We start from the raw sequence: 13,304 nt of genomic DNA on the forward strand, positions 1-13,304 counted from the left end.
GCTTTTCCTGAGCTGTGGGAATTTTCTAGTGTAGCAGTGGTTCTGGACAGTCTGTAAGTCGGCCAGCAGTGACATCCTGTCCTGCGGGGTGCTTCCATCTAGGCCACCACGACAAGGGCTGAACTCAAGCTACCAGCCAGACTGGTTATCCTCAGTGCTCAGAGGCTCCACACACCTCAAAGAAAGATGTGGCCATGCCACCCAGAAGCAAACACGAGTACCAGAGGAATGGCTTTATTGTCTTCCTGCTTCCTCAATTCCAGAGTTGAGCCAAAGCCCTCCTGGGGAACCAAGCCATGTGGGGCACAGCCACTCTGCAACCAACCCACAGTTCACACACCAAGAAAGAAAACTCTTAACAGAAATCCAACAACAACCCAAATGAACAACAGCCTATGGCAAGCTGGATCAGGTTCTGGGCTAAGGGAGAGTGATCTACCAAGGGTCACCTCCATTGAATGAAACCTCTGACCAGTCCAGGAGCCATGTACCAACCAAGTGGTTGTTACCTTGGAAAAGTGGGCTCTAGCTGGGCCTCCACCCATCATGAACAGACTCACACAGGACAGTCTGAGCCTTAGGATGGTTGAGAACATCCTCAGCTTAAAAAGCCAGGCCAGGCCACCCCACTGAACAACCTGAGAGGGTAGCGAGGTCCCAGGGACGGCTTGGGACAGTAAAGATGAACAGCTGCCGGCTTGTCCCTTGCAGTCAGAAGGGGAGCAAAACCAAACACACTAGAAGGCACGCTTCTCGGGAATTCCTGGGCCTGTGGGCAAAGACGGCCAAGGGAGGGCAAGAACCCCCACAGGAACCTCCTCAGGATGAGGCCGGGAGCAGCTTTTCTAGGGCCTTCTTCTGTTTCTCTGTGGCTGAGGCCAAGGCCTCAGCCAGCTTTTCCGAAGGCATCATGTTGAGTACCTTAAGGGCAAACAGGAGCTGGTACTTGGCAGTGCTGACGAAGGCATTGCTCAGGAAGTTAGGAAAGCCTCCTACTCGATCCTTCTGTGTGTACAGCGGGACACGTACCAGGCCCAGCACCTGTGGGACAGAGGGCATGGGGTGGGGCTGGGCTCTCCTTAGAGAGGTAGGACCTGGCAGAAAAGCCTGTCCACCACCAGTTTGCCAAAGAGATGGGGAGACCAGGCAGGGTCTGGCCAGGCAATCCGAGTAGCGGTAAAGCCTATGCACTCCCTACCCTGTCTGCCACCACCCACCATCCCTGGTCTCACTCCAAACCCCTTAGGCCAGAGAATCCACAGATCCCGAAAGCTTCCACATTACCTCTCAGGAGACAACCCAAACCCTACAACCTAGCCTTTTTGGTCTGTCCTCAATTTCCCAAGCGGGCCCTGACCATCCCTTCTTCCCAGTGATCCCATGCCCCACTCCCAGGATTGACAATGGCAGGCAGCAAGGCAAATGTAAACAACCCCGGACCCAGATCCCAAGTCTCTTCCTACCCAGCGTGGCCAGGGTGGGGACCCTGAGGGGCACTTGTTACCCATCGGTGCCTTCTGTGGTGCCAGAGCCAAACCTCAGGAGTGGGAATGGGGGCGGGCCCCAGGCGGTGGTCCCACCTCCAGGCCGTGGTCCCGTGAGTGCACAGCGCTGATCTCCACAGCATGCAGCTGCTCCAGTGTCAGCTGCCGTGCATACAGATGTGCCACCACGCGTTGTGGACCCTCAGTCAGGTGTGAGCTCAGGTAGTCGGCTTCGGTGAGGCGCAGGCCGCCCAGGCCCAGGCCCAGCACCCGGTTCAAGCCATCCTCCAGCGACCAGAAGCGCCGGTCCACAAACCCCCCAGGGAAGCCCAGCAGCCCGTCGAAGCGCATCTGCATCTGCAAAGCAAGCCAGATCAGGACGCGGGGTCCACAGGGCGTCCCGAGTCTGTCCACCCGTTCGCCCACCCAGTTCCTCACCAGCACTGAGAATCGCATGGGAATACGACCGAAGAGCTGCCCGGGGTTAGCGGCATACAACATGGCGTGGCACGAGTGGCTCCAGCCGGGCCCCAAGCGCATTGCTTCCTCCCGGCTGATCTGCTTCAGCTCCGGAACCGTCGTGGTCGACATCTTGATACGCTCCAGGCCCACCGCCCAAATGAGCATGCGCGACCCCGCCCACGACACACAGGCCCAATCCGCGTGCATCCACGTGCATGGGCCCGCCCCCACCAATCCTGAAAGCCTGGGGCTGAACACAGAGCAGACGGGAGCCCCTGGCGAGAGGGTGGAGTTCGCCACCCTCCAAGCTGCACAGGAGACCTCACCCTCAGACGAGAAAACTACAATTCCCAAGAAACACCGCGTGGAAGCCAGGTCACCAGAGGGAGGTACACTGAGCATTAAGATGTGCCAATCTCCGAGGCCTGGACATCCCTGAGAGGACAGCTGCAAGTTTCAATATCCACCTCATCTCTTAGAGTGCAGATTTTCCCCTGAGCCTCCACCCCGAGCTTGTGGCGCCCTGTGAAACCACGCCTTTAAGCGTCTAAGTGACTCCCTTTGCCCTCCTCTGGCACGTGGCTAGTGCTCAGCAGACATCAGAAGAGCTGGGGTGGACGTTAAGAACTGGGACAATCTGCCCACCTGGAGGCTGAAATCCACCAATTGCTCAGGAGAAGTGAGCTAAATTTCAAGTCCGGCTTCACTCCAGACAGAGCAAACAACAAAACAAATAGCAATGAACCTTTGCCTGTGTTTGGAGGGGGGTACTCGCTGCCCCTCTCACACAAGCAGATGAAGGCGACACCAAAATCTGTCAGGAGCTACCAGAAGCCACTCAGTGTCCTGCCACTACATCAAGGAACAACTGTCTGCCCACGGTGCTGTGCCAGAACAAAGGCACACGCAGAATATTGCTGCATGATTTTATTACTATAAATATACAGTAAAAACAAACAAAAAACTAGCCAATCAGAGTACATCAAATGATAGCACATGTGAATCTGAGACATGAGAGTCTGTAGTCTGTATCCCATCTTTCAAAGTACTGGCACCAGTACCACGGCCAGAGGCCAGGGTTTTGGCAGGTGAGGGGTGGGCATGCACATGCTGATGTGTGTGCATATGTGTGCGTTCAGCAGGAGAGGGCTGATGGATGTTCAGACAGGGCTCTGCTCACTGGCTTACCGGAGTCCAGGCCAGCCACTGCTAAAAAGGAGCAGAGGCAGAGCCAGAGCTCAAGCAAGAGCCTGAGCCTAAAAGGGGGCTCCATGCATTACTACAGGTTGTCACCTGGGTGAGTGGCAGGGCAGCTCCATACCCGCCTACCAGGGTAGCTGCACTGCCTAGGCACCTCTGCCCTGGGGCCACCCATGGGCCCTTTGCCTTAGAGGCTAAGTATCACTGGGACCCTGCTCCTAGGTGGGCTATGACAGGAGTCTTAGACAATAAACCAATGAGAAACGCAAAAGGACATGTAACTGCCAACGGGTTTGCTATGGGAGCTGCTCAGGCTCTTCCCTGGCAGGTGGTGGGCAGTGGCAGTGGCGCCCTGCAAGCGTGACATCTCCATCTTGGAGGCATGTGAGGAAGTGAGTGAAACAGGACCTGTGAGGGGTACTGGATACCAACCACTGCAGATGGCTGTGCTGTTAACACAATCTCACCACCCAGGCCTTGCCCCCAGCTGCCCCAGCTGCCCCAGCTGCCCCAGCTGCCAGAGGTCACTAGTAGGGAGGCTCCAGGGAGGGTCACCCATGGACAGGACATACATAAGGTGACAGCAGCAGCGACAGCCTGGCTGCCTTGGAGGACACACACGGGACAGGTAGACAGGCACCGTTTCCTTCATCAACCGTAACCTGGGTTGCCCACCTTCCAGAACTTCACTCCATGGGTAGATTCTCTTCTGCTGGTTTGCCAAGTGCTTAGAGCATCAACCTGGGCAGTTGGGGAGCCCCTCTAGGGCCTCCGGCCCATGGAGAAAGCTGTCCTTCATCTTGTACCACTTACAAATATATCGACCATAGAAAAGGAGGGGGTGGGGGTGGCAACCCACTGTGCAGTTTGATCAAGGTTCACTATAGCCCCTCAAAGCCCAGTGGCCACATCAGGCTTGCAGACAGGAGAGGCCAGGGTCTCACTGGGCTCCAGGGAAGCCTCCTGGCAATTCTGGGGATACTGAGGGCTCTGTGCTGCTGGCTGAGCCAGGCTCTCAGAGTGGGGTCAGCTCAGTAGCTCCAGGCTCAGAACTAGAGCCACTCAGCAGAGGCCAGGGGGAGCTGGTGGTGCCAAGGCTGTGTGGCGTCTCCATGGAGATGGACCATCCTGTAGGGGGGAGCAGAGGAAGGAGGGGTCATGATGGGCTGTTGGTCACATATCTGTTCCCAACAACCCAGAGCCTCACGAGGGCAGGACCACCTAGCACCCTCTACCTTGTAACCCAGGTACATGCCATCTGGCAGGAATAGTAGATGTGACATCACAGAAGGCTAGGGACCCTTCCGTCCTAGGCAATAAGTTACATCTGTCACCTATACTGGGACAGATCACCCTTCAGCACTGGACAGTATACCTGGGTAGTCTCCTGCCCTGGACTACCATTCCTGGACCTCAGCAGCACAGTCTGGCCAAGGGCTTTGCATGTGGGTTAGCTGGAGTTCAGCCAACTCTAGCACAGGGAAAGTGAGCAGATGGGAACAGAGCAGGTGGGACTTGGGTCACCTGAGCAGGCAGCTCCACCAGAGCAGAAGAGGCCCCCGAGCCCGTCTGTCTTCCAGAGGCCCACTCTGCTTAGTCCCAGATGTCAGCTCTGTGGTGCTGTGTGGTGTCATCCCAGCAGCATCGGTGACACAGACAAACCAGTCCTACCCTCTTTTTTTAAGAGCTGTGGCTTCACGAGAGCCAACTTTATGGTGCAGTCCCCAGCTGTGACCTAAGTTTTAACTGAAGTCCAACCTAAATCCCAACACAGCTGCCCCTTCCTCCTACAGAAGCTGTAACTAACAGCCTATTTGTTTCAGGAGCACAGCTCCAGGGGGACAAGCAAGTCCTGGGAAACCACAAACCCCAACAAAACCAAAGAAACCACACCAGGCCTGGCTCCCTGGCTGATGGGAGAGAGCTGCAGCCTAGACCCCAACTGGGCACTTCCCAGACAGGCTGTGTGAACCTGCCACGTGCCATCCTTCTGGGGAACCCCGACACGAAAGGTTATCAGCCCCTCTTTAAGAACTTTAAGAAAGAGTCCCGCCTATAATATAGGCCTAGTCTTCAGGGGTGCTTCTCTAACCAGCAATCTGGGACACCTATGGCTAAGCAGCTACCTATCCAACAGGGCCCCAATCCCATTGGTGCCTAAGACTGTGTGTGTGTGTGTGTGTGTGTGTGTGTGTGTGTGTGTGTGGTGCTGCAGAAGGTTCCAGAGACAAGATGGACAGGTTCTCAGTGACAATGATGGTCTCGAGACAGGAAAGCTCAGCTGTGCATGAGAGAGTTGTATGCTAGATAAGGGAACAGAGGCCACAGTAACAAGTGAAGGGAAGCATGAAGAATGCTCCCTGGACAGGAATCAGGAGAGTTGGTGACAGGGTTTCTCTGTGTAGCCCTGGCTGTCCTGGAACTCAGAGATCCGCCTGCCTCTGCCTCCCAAGTGCTGGGATCAAAGGCATGTGCCACCACACCTGGCTTTTTTTTTTAATGCTTATTTTTATTTTCATTTTATGTATGAGTGTCTTGCCTGCACATATTTCTGTACAGAAGTTGCATGCCTGGTGCCCACAGAGGTTAGATGAGTGTGTCCAATCCCTTGGAACTGGAGTTATAGATGGTTGTGAGCTGCCATATGGGTCCTGGGAATTGAACCGGAGTATTCTGGGAGAGCAGCCAGTGCTCTTTAGCCCCACAGGATACAACAGACCCAGGAGAACATACATGTTCCACAGACAGAAGTGTTGATGGGAACAGGTGACCTAGAGTCTCCCATGGCTTGTGCAAATTTCAACAACTGCTTAAAGCCACAACCATAGCTGAGGCAGGAGGAATGTATATTAAAAGCCTATCTGGGCTACAGAATAAGTTCAAGGCCAGCCTAAGGAACTTTGTAAGACCCTATCTCCAGGGATAGAGACCTGTAAACAAGGAAAGAGGGCTAGGGATGTAGCCCAGCAGTAGAGTGCCTCCTACCCAAGTTCAATCCCCAGTACTGATTTTTTTTTTTTTTAAACCACAATGAGACTCTACTGCACGTAGCCCCCAGGGTGCTGTTCCACACGTTCCTAGGCTCCCTGATCCTCTAACTCCTTCTTCCTACCAGGGATAGCAACTCCAGAAGCCTGGGTTGAGTCACTGTTCAAAGGACCCTACATTATTACTTTGGAAGAGCCTGGATGGGAACCTATCCAGATGGGAGACCCTCTGGCTCCAAAGCCAGGACCCCAGGAGGCCACCTTTCAGACACGAAGGTGCAGTGGCCACCAATGGGGTCTGGACTCTGAATCCAGAAAGAACCCCCAGGGGATTGGGCTCTTCTCTGTAGATATACCCAGCCAAGGCACCGGAAGTGTGGAGGAGAGGTCACGTACCAGCTTACTCCTCTATACCAACAGAGCAGGACTCGGGACCCAGGGCTGTGCAGAGAGGAGGGAGAGACAGATGGAGCTCAGTTAGCAGAAAGACATGGACTTTAGGGTCAAGGGTGGGAACTACCTAGAAACAGACTGCCCACACATCGGCTGCTGCAACCAAGTAGTAGTAAGTACAATCAGGACAGATCCTGGACAACATTCTAACCAAGAGAGACATGTGTATGTGTGAAGGCAACAGACATAGTTCTTCTTGTGGCTATGGAAGCCAGGCCTCTGGACCAGGGACCTAGCAGAGGCCTACTTTTTCACTGTTTTATGGACTTCCCCCAGCCTTGTTTTTTTCCATCTCCAGGGGACATGTATTCAGTGAATTCAGCTGCATCCAGGGGGTAGTCACTGGTGCCACTGTCAGAAAGTAAAGACACCAGCTGCATGTATGCTTCTCACAAAGATGAAAGCTATGCAGCCTTCTCTGACAAGAGCCAGCAGAAAAGACAGTAGGTGCCGTCATGTAAGGAGAAACATGCAGGTGTGAACAAGGACCGTGCAAGCCCCTCCCCCACTCTCCACCCTCCAGGGCTGACACACATCAATGGTAGCTCCAACAGGAAGTGCAGAGGGAGCAACCTGGCCTGCTGTCACGGAGCAAGGTGTATAATGGGTGGTTCTCAGAGAGTGGCTAGGATCCAGGAGCAGTCCCCGCACAAAGCTGGCCAAAGGCAGCTCTTCTCCAGCTGAGCACGCAAATCTAGCTTCTTCAGGTGACTGCCTCCTACCCCCTCAGTGGACATCAACGAGGACGGAGACCCTTGCCTACAGCTCTCTCTGTGGCCAGTCCTGATGGACTGAGGCCACAGAGGGGATTAAGTATTCTGTGCTGGACAGTAAAGGTGCCTGCCTTCAGGTGACCTGCAGGAGCAAAGCTCATACTGGTGACTCAAGAGACCCAGGGACCTCACCCAACTCCCTGCTTAGCCAAGTTTACAATAAAGATGGGTACTTGAGGTGCTTCCAAGAACACACTGGAACTGTACCCTTTAGGACATGCTGGTTCCAAACATGCTTCACCTATGGGTTTGTTTTGGTTAGGTCATGGTGATCCAGCAAGACGATAGCTTGCTGGATCCATAGCTACCCTCCTGCCACCTGATGACCCCTGTGTTCCCAGTCAGCCTCTATGGGTCACTTCACATGTAGAAGAAAAGGGCAGATGGGAGGCTCTTTTCACCAAAGGATGTCACAATCACCCAATACCAAGCAGCCCTGGAAAAGTGAGCAACACTGACCTCAGGGCCAAGCAGGGAGCAAAGGCTTTTCCCTGACATGTGGGAGTAGCCCATCTCCTTAAGTAGCTGCTTCTAAGAACCAGTCTTAGAAGGTATAATGGCTGTTTATCAGAATTCCCAAGACCAGAGCAGTTTTAAGTTTGAGAGACCCACTTCTATACCCCAGATTTGGAGTCCCAAGTGTGAACCCCAAGTGTGAAGCTGAGGACCTCATCCCTGCAGAGCAGAGGACAAACCTTTAGAAAAGAACAGCAAGGCCCACTGCCTGTGGCCCAACCGGTATACCCCACACCCAGCCAGCTCTCTGGCCTGACCGGCAATGTGCTGCTGTATACCTGGGCAGTGGCCTGGGTCAGCCACAGGGGATAATAGGTCTCTCTGGCATGGGCCACAGATGGAGACTGCAGTCTCAGCAGAGTGAGACTGGCCTCCCTGGGCCTCAGCAGGCAGTACCAGAGAAAGGACTTTGTCCTCCTGCAAACAGCTTGTCCTGCCCTCCTCAAGCCAAGTGCAGCTAGGTAGAAAAGAACCCTGCAGACTAAGCCTGGTCTGAGTCCTGCTGTGGGCCTTAGCAGAGTTCAGCTTAGAGTCAGAGAGAAGACCTGGACTCTGAAGAGGTCCAGTAGGTCTCAAAGACTCCCCTTCCCTTCCCCTACCCTCAGAGACAGAGGTAGGCTCTGCCCAAATGTCTATACAGGACTTGGTTACCTGGTAGGTAGATGTCAGCAGGAGGTGCTGGCTGGCTGCAACCATGGTGCTGGGGGCTGCCATCCTGCAGGACATCATCAATAGAGGGCACTCGACTCCCTGTAGCAGATAGAGGAAAGAGATCAGGACACACAGGTAGGGACAGGTCCTTGTGGTCCACTCTGACCAAATAAATTCCAGGGACCATAATGATGAGCATATGTTTCTTTCATTTCAAAACCAATCTGTCTGGTGCCAGGTGGTAGCTGTCTTTTGATTTTCCTTGTAACTAAGTAGTCAGAGACTGACCCCGTTAGCTGAGTGGTAGTGGGCTGCAGGGCAGACTTCTGGAGCAGCCCTGAGGACCATGGCTACTTTTGCCTCCCACAAGTCCTCAACAGCTTGAGCCTTTATTCCTGATTATTCCTGTAGGTGACTTTTCTGCCTAGGTAAAGAGCTCTCAGAGTGTGGGAGGAGCGTAGGCCCCAGGTGGGAAGCTGAGGTCCTCCCTACCTGAGACAGAAGATGGAAATACAAGGCTAGGCTAGAGGGGCTGAAGACACAGCACACTGCTCCAAGAGGATGCCACCTCACTCACACCCAGGGCCCTGCAAGTGGGTCTCACATGGGGATGCAGAGCACAACAGAGCAGCTGCTATCACAGGGGTCGGGAGTGCATCACCGCTCTATGGGCCTCACTGCCAGTCATCACAGGGGTCGGGAGTGCATCACCGCTCTATGGGCCTCACTGCCAGTCATCACAGGGGTCGGGAGTGCATCACCGCTCTATGGGCCTCATTGCCAGTCAGAGCCGTGTCCTCGTCAAGTGGTCTTGGGCATCCCCTAGATGCCAGCCCTGAACCTTGCTTTACTTTTCTGTCCAGCAGTGACATGGTAAGGAATAGCAGAGGCAGACTTAACGGGGCTCCCTAACCAACATGGCCAGCAAGAGGAGCAGGGAACCCAAGCCTCCTAGACTACCCATTAAGCCTCCACTACCTGGAGGTGAGGTGACACCAGCTGTCCTCAATTCATCAGGAACTAGACAGTCAGGCAACTCCAAAACACACCAGGACAAAGAACTCCCACACCTGGACAGCCCTTCTGGACACACGAGGTGCTGGCCAGTGACACAATGCCCTTACCGTCCCTGTACACTGACCATCCAGGTTCCTGAAGGAAAGAGCTGGGGGTCTGTCCTAGCCAGAATCCAGAGCTTACCAAGGGCTTGGGGACAGACCTGAGAGAAGGGACTCACCTTGCTTTAGAGACGGCTCATCCACCTCCTCTGTTCCGAAACTCTAGGAGACAAAGAGGAAAGACCTCTGGTGCAGACATCCTCAGGCCAAAGGGGCCAAATTTCTGAGACTAGGCTGAGGGCAGTGGGCAGCAGCTGCCACCAAGGATACAAGCATGTTACTGGAAGCTAGGCTTCACATATGATTTTGCTTATAGGCCCTCAAAATGACTCCACCACAGGGCACCCAGTGCACAGTCAAGGACACTGACTTGTCTGGCTGTGATGTCACAGTGTGGCAGTGCCTAGAGGGCTAGTGGGGGCTCGGGATCAGTGAGGGAGCCCAGAAAAGGCAAGCCAGGGCCTCATCAGAAGCAAGCCTCACCTCAGGGGAGCTGCTCTCCCGCAGCGCAAGCTCCACACCACTTGGTGGGAGAGGAGCATCGGAGTCCTCCGAGAGCTTCTCCTCATCCTCCTCATGGATGGGGGATGATGGAGACCGAAGGGTGCTGGAGAGAGGAGGGAAGAAGGGCTGTAAGGTGGCTAGAAGAGGAATGCAATCCTACCAAGAGCCACCCGGGACCTCTGCACACACACCTGGAGACCTGGGAAAGGCCTCTGGGGAGAGGCGGCTCCTCCGCAAAGATTCAAAAGCAGACCTGCCCAGCAGAGGCTCCCCAGGGAGAGGTGTACTTCAGCACAGGCCTGAACAACCAGAGAGGTGGACCTGCCCAACAACCTCCCACCCTCACAGGTGACACCTGACACCACAAGAGACGCACTGAGCCCCAGGCGAACAGCAGGAGGGACTGTGTTCCTCTGGAGCTGCTCTGCCAGGGACAAGCAGAGGGGCCTGGGCAGTGTGCAGGACACAAACCTTTCTTTTACTTTTCTCCTTAAGGGAGTCAAGACAGGAAGACCCGCCAGCGACTCCATGCTAGTCTCCAAGGGAGCATGACTGACTCTCGGCCAGCTGAGGAATATGACGCTAGAGAGGACTCTTGGGACACTGAGGATGAAGCTGGAGCTCAGCTCTGAAGTAGGGCACTGGCCTGGCATGCACATGGCCCTTGGATAAACTCCAGAAACACAGATACACAAAACCCACCTCTGACAGAAAAGTATTATCTAGGGCACATAGAAGCTCAAAAAGTTGTACCCTAAACACCAAATCATCCAATCATTAAATGAATTCAAGGCAGTTTGCAAATGTAGCTCACAGCTCATAGTGGTGGCACATGCCTACAATCCCAGCACTTAGGAAGTAGAGGCAGGAGAATCAAGGCTTCTAGGTTAGCCAACCTAAGGTGCATGAGAGCATCTCAGAAGAATCAAAAAGAATAAAATTGCCAGGCATAGTGGCTCATGCCTTTAATTCCAGCACTCTGGAGGCAGAGGCTGGCAGATCTCTGGGTTCAAGTCCAGTCTGGTCTACCCAGCTAGTTCCAGGACAGCCAGGGCTACAGAGAGAAACCCTGTCTCGAAAAACCTAAATAAGTGTGTGTGTGTGTGTGTGTGTGTGTGTGTGTGTGTGTGTGTGTGAGAGAGAGAGAGAGAGAGAGAGAGAGAGAGAGAGAGAGAGAGAGAGAGATTTGCATGTGATGGAACTAGAAGTTAAAGAAAATGAGTCAGATTCAGATTCTCTCATACACAGAACTGAGATTTTAAAATAAGTATATTAACATGTAGAACAGAAGGGGACTGTGTGGGGAACAAGTGGTCAAAAAGGGGCAATGACAATATAGGGTAACAAGATGTACATGCAACGAGACTATTCAGGCAGAGGAAAGGAGCCAGTTTGGGGTGTGCGGGAGGTGTATGAGCACAGTAATGATATAGATGTAAGAAAATGTCACAGTGATTAGCACAGTTTTGTATGCTAACTCTATTAACAGTTAAAAAAAAAAAAAAGGACAACCTAGCAAAAATATCCATTTAAGTTCTCATGCTATCATAAAAACAAAACAATGGTTACAACCTGTTGAAGTAGAAAGCCAATACAAATAGATACACAAGCAATGGAAAGAGCCACTACTCAAAACCTGGAGAGGGAACACACATTTGGCTCAATAGACATGGTGGCGGCGGCGGCAGCAAGGTGTGCTGGCTGGTTTTTAGTCAACTTGATACAAACTGGAGTCATCTGAGAGCAGAGAGCATAAACCTTAAAAATGCCTCTGTAGGCCGGGCGGTGGTGGCGCACGCCTTTAGTCCCAGCACTCGGGAGGCAGAGAGGCAAGCGGATCTCTGTGAGTTCGAGGCCAGCCTGGGCTACCAAGTGAGCTCCAGGAAAGGCGCAAAGCTACACAAGAGAAACCCTGTCTCGAAAAACCAAAAAAAAAAAAAAAAAAAAAAAAAAAAAGCCTCTGTAGACTGGGCTGCAGGCAAGCCTGTCCAGTATTTTCTTAATGAATAATTGGTGGGGGAGGGTCCAACCCATTGCAGGAAGTGCCATCCCTGGGCTGGTGGTCCTGGGTTCTGTAAGAAAGCAGGCTGAGCAAGCCATGAGAACCAAGCCTGGAAGCAGCACTCCTCCATGGCCTCTGCATCAGTCCCTGTCTCCAGGGAATTGAATTAACGCAGTAAGAAGAGAAGGTGTGAGCCAAATAAACCCTCTCCTCCTCATCCTTCCTTTGGTCACAGTGTTTTATCACAGCAACAGTAATCCTAAGACACAAGGTATATCTGCTTCACACCTCAGTGTCCCAGTTTCTGCTGTCACTGCTGGTTCATTGGTGAGACAGGTTTATGTGACCAGCTGCCAAAAACTCCTAGATTCAAATCAGCTCCCTGGGCAGGGACATGGCACAGGCCTGTACAATTTACTGACAGCAAGCAGCTGGTGTGGCTTTGGGGGCACTGGGAGTCTCAACCCAGCGCCTTTCCTGACATGCTGTTCTGCTCAGTGTTGCTGGCTGTGATCAACTAGAGAAGAGTCTGACCTGTTGCTGGACCTTTGGAGTCCTGGTGATCAAGAAACAAAATGCATTGTGAAGTTCTGCAAGACCACAGAGAGACCTTGCAAGTCGCACGTGCACACTGAGCGCATCTTCTGACACCCTCTCTCACTCCATGTGATGACACACCTCACCAAGGGAGGCGGGGCACTGGCCTCACCTGTCTGGAGATTTGCTCTGTGGCTTCCCCTTCTGTAGGCCACTTTCTATGATTCGATCGAGTCCAGCGAGAGGACAGCTGGCCTGGGACAGACCATCCGAGATGCCTGAGTAGGTGATCTCCTCATAGAGGGGGGCTGATGGGATAGCCGGGGAGACAGCCCGTAGACCATTCAGTGCCTCAAGCAAGGAGATGGGCTCATAGCCAGGTGGGACACTGTCCGAACTCTGTGGAGACAAAGCCGGTGAGGAGGGCCCAGCCAGGATCCTTGTCACAGCCATAAGGCCCCAGAAATGGGACATTCTCCTCCCCAGACCTGCTTTGCTGACTGTGTCTTTCTCATGCCACCTTCCAGGGATTTAAGCCCCAACTCTTGGCGAAAGCTACCTTGCCGAGTGGAAGCTATCCTGTTCAGGAGTCTCTCGGCCACCAGCTCCAGCACACA

General features: G+C 53.4%; 2 protein-coding genes across 11 annotated transcripts in view; both read right to left on the bottom strand.

The window, feature by feature from the left end:
- Nucleotides 1-218: 218 nt before the first annotated feature.
- Nucleotides 219-2,713, bottom strand: Nudt16l1 (nudix hydrolase 16 like 1). Of its 3 annotated transcripts, none has more exons than XM_006984678.4 (3): nt 1,923-2,713; nt 1,581-1,841; nt 219-1,041 (listed from the first exon to the last, which is right to left on the bottom strand). In XM_006984678.4, exons 1-3 carry the CDS (start codon nt 2,346-2,348, stop codon nt 820-822), a joined length of 909 nt encoding a protein of 302 aa, XP_006984740.3. In that variant the 5' UTR covers nt 2,349-2,713; the 3' UTR covers nt 219-819. The 3 variants fall into 3 exon arrangements, 2 of the variants coding, with proteins under 2 accessions (XP_006984740.3, XP_015858702.2); XM_016003216.3 differs by having other exon boundaries at nt 902-1,041; nt 1,505-1,841; nt 1,923-2,488; XR_001579246.3 differs by having other exon boundaries at nt 925-1,041; nt 1,464-1,841; nt 1,923-2,488.
- A 145-nt stretch (nt 2,714-2,858) lies between these two features.
- Nucleotides 2,859-13,304, bottom strand: part of Mgrn1 (mahogunin ring finger 1) — a 53,819-nt gene continuing 43,373 nt past the window's right edge. For 4 of the 8 annotated variants that reach the window (XM_006984682.4, XM_006984681.4, XM_016003209.3 and 1 more), the window contains 6 exons: nt 12,860-13,086; nt 10,128-10,251; nt 9,764-9,806; nt 8,527-8,625; nt 6,530-6,574; nt 2,859-4,274 (listed from right to left, as the gene is read on the bottom strand). In XM_006984682.4, the coding sequence (XP_006984744.1) occupies nt 6,534-6,574; nt 8,527-8,625; nt 9,764-9,806; nt 10,128-10,251; nt 12,860-13,086 (534 nt within the window). In that variant the 3' untranslated portion in view covers nt 2,859-4,274; nt 6,530-6,533. The remainder of the gene's footprint in view (nt 4,275-6,529; nt 6,575-8,526; nt 8,626-9,763; nt 9,807-10,127; nt 10,252-12,859; nt 13,087-13,304) is intronic. The other 4 variants (XM_006984679.4, XM_006984680.4, XM_016003207.3 and 1 more) reach the window with 1 other exon arrangement.

This window comes from Peromyscus maniculatus, chromosome 8 (genome assembly GCF_049852395.1).
Source record: "Peromyscus maniculatus bairdii isolate BWxNUB_F1_BW_parent chromosome 8, HU_Pman_BW_mat_3.1, whole genome shotgun sequence".
In the NCBI taxonomy this organism is placed as follows: Eukaryota; Metazoa; Chordata; class Mammalia; order Rodentia; family Cricetidae; genus Peromyscus; species Peromyscus maniculatus.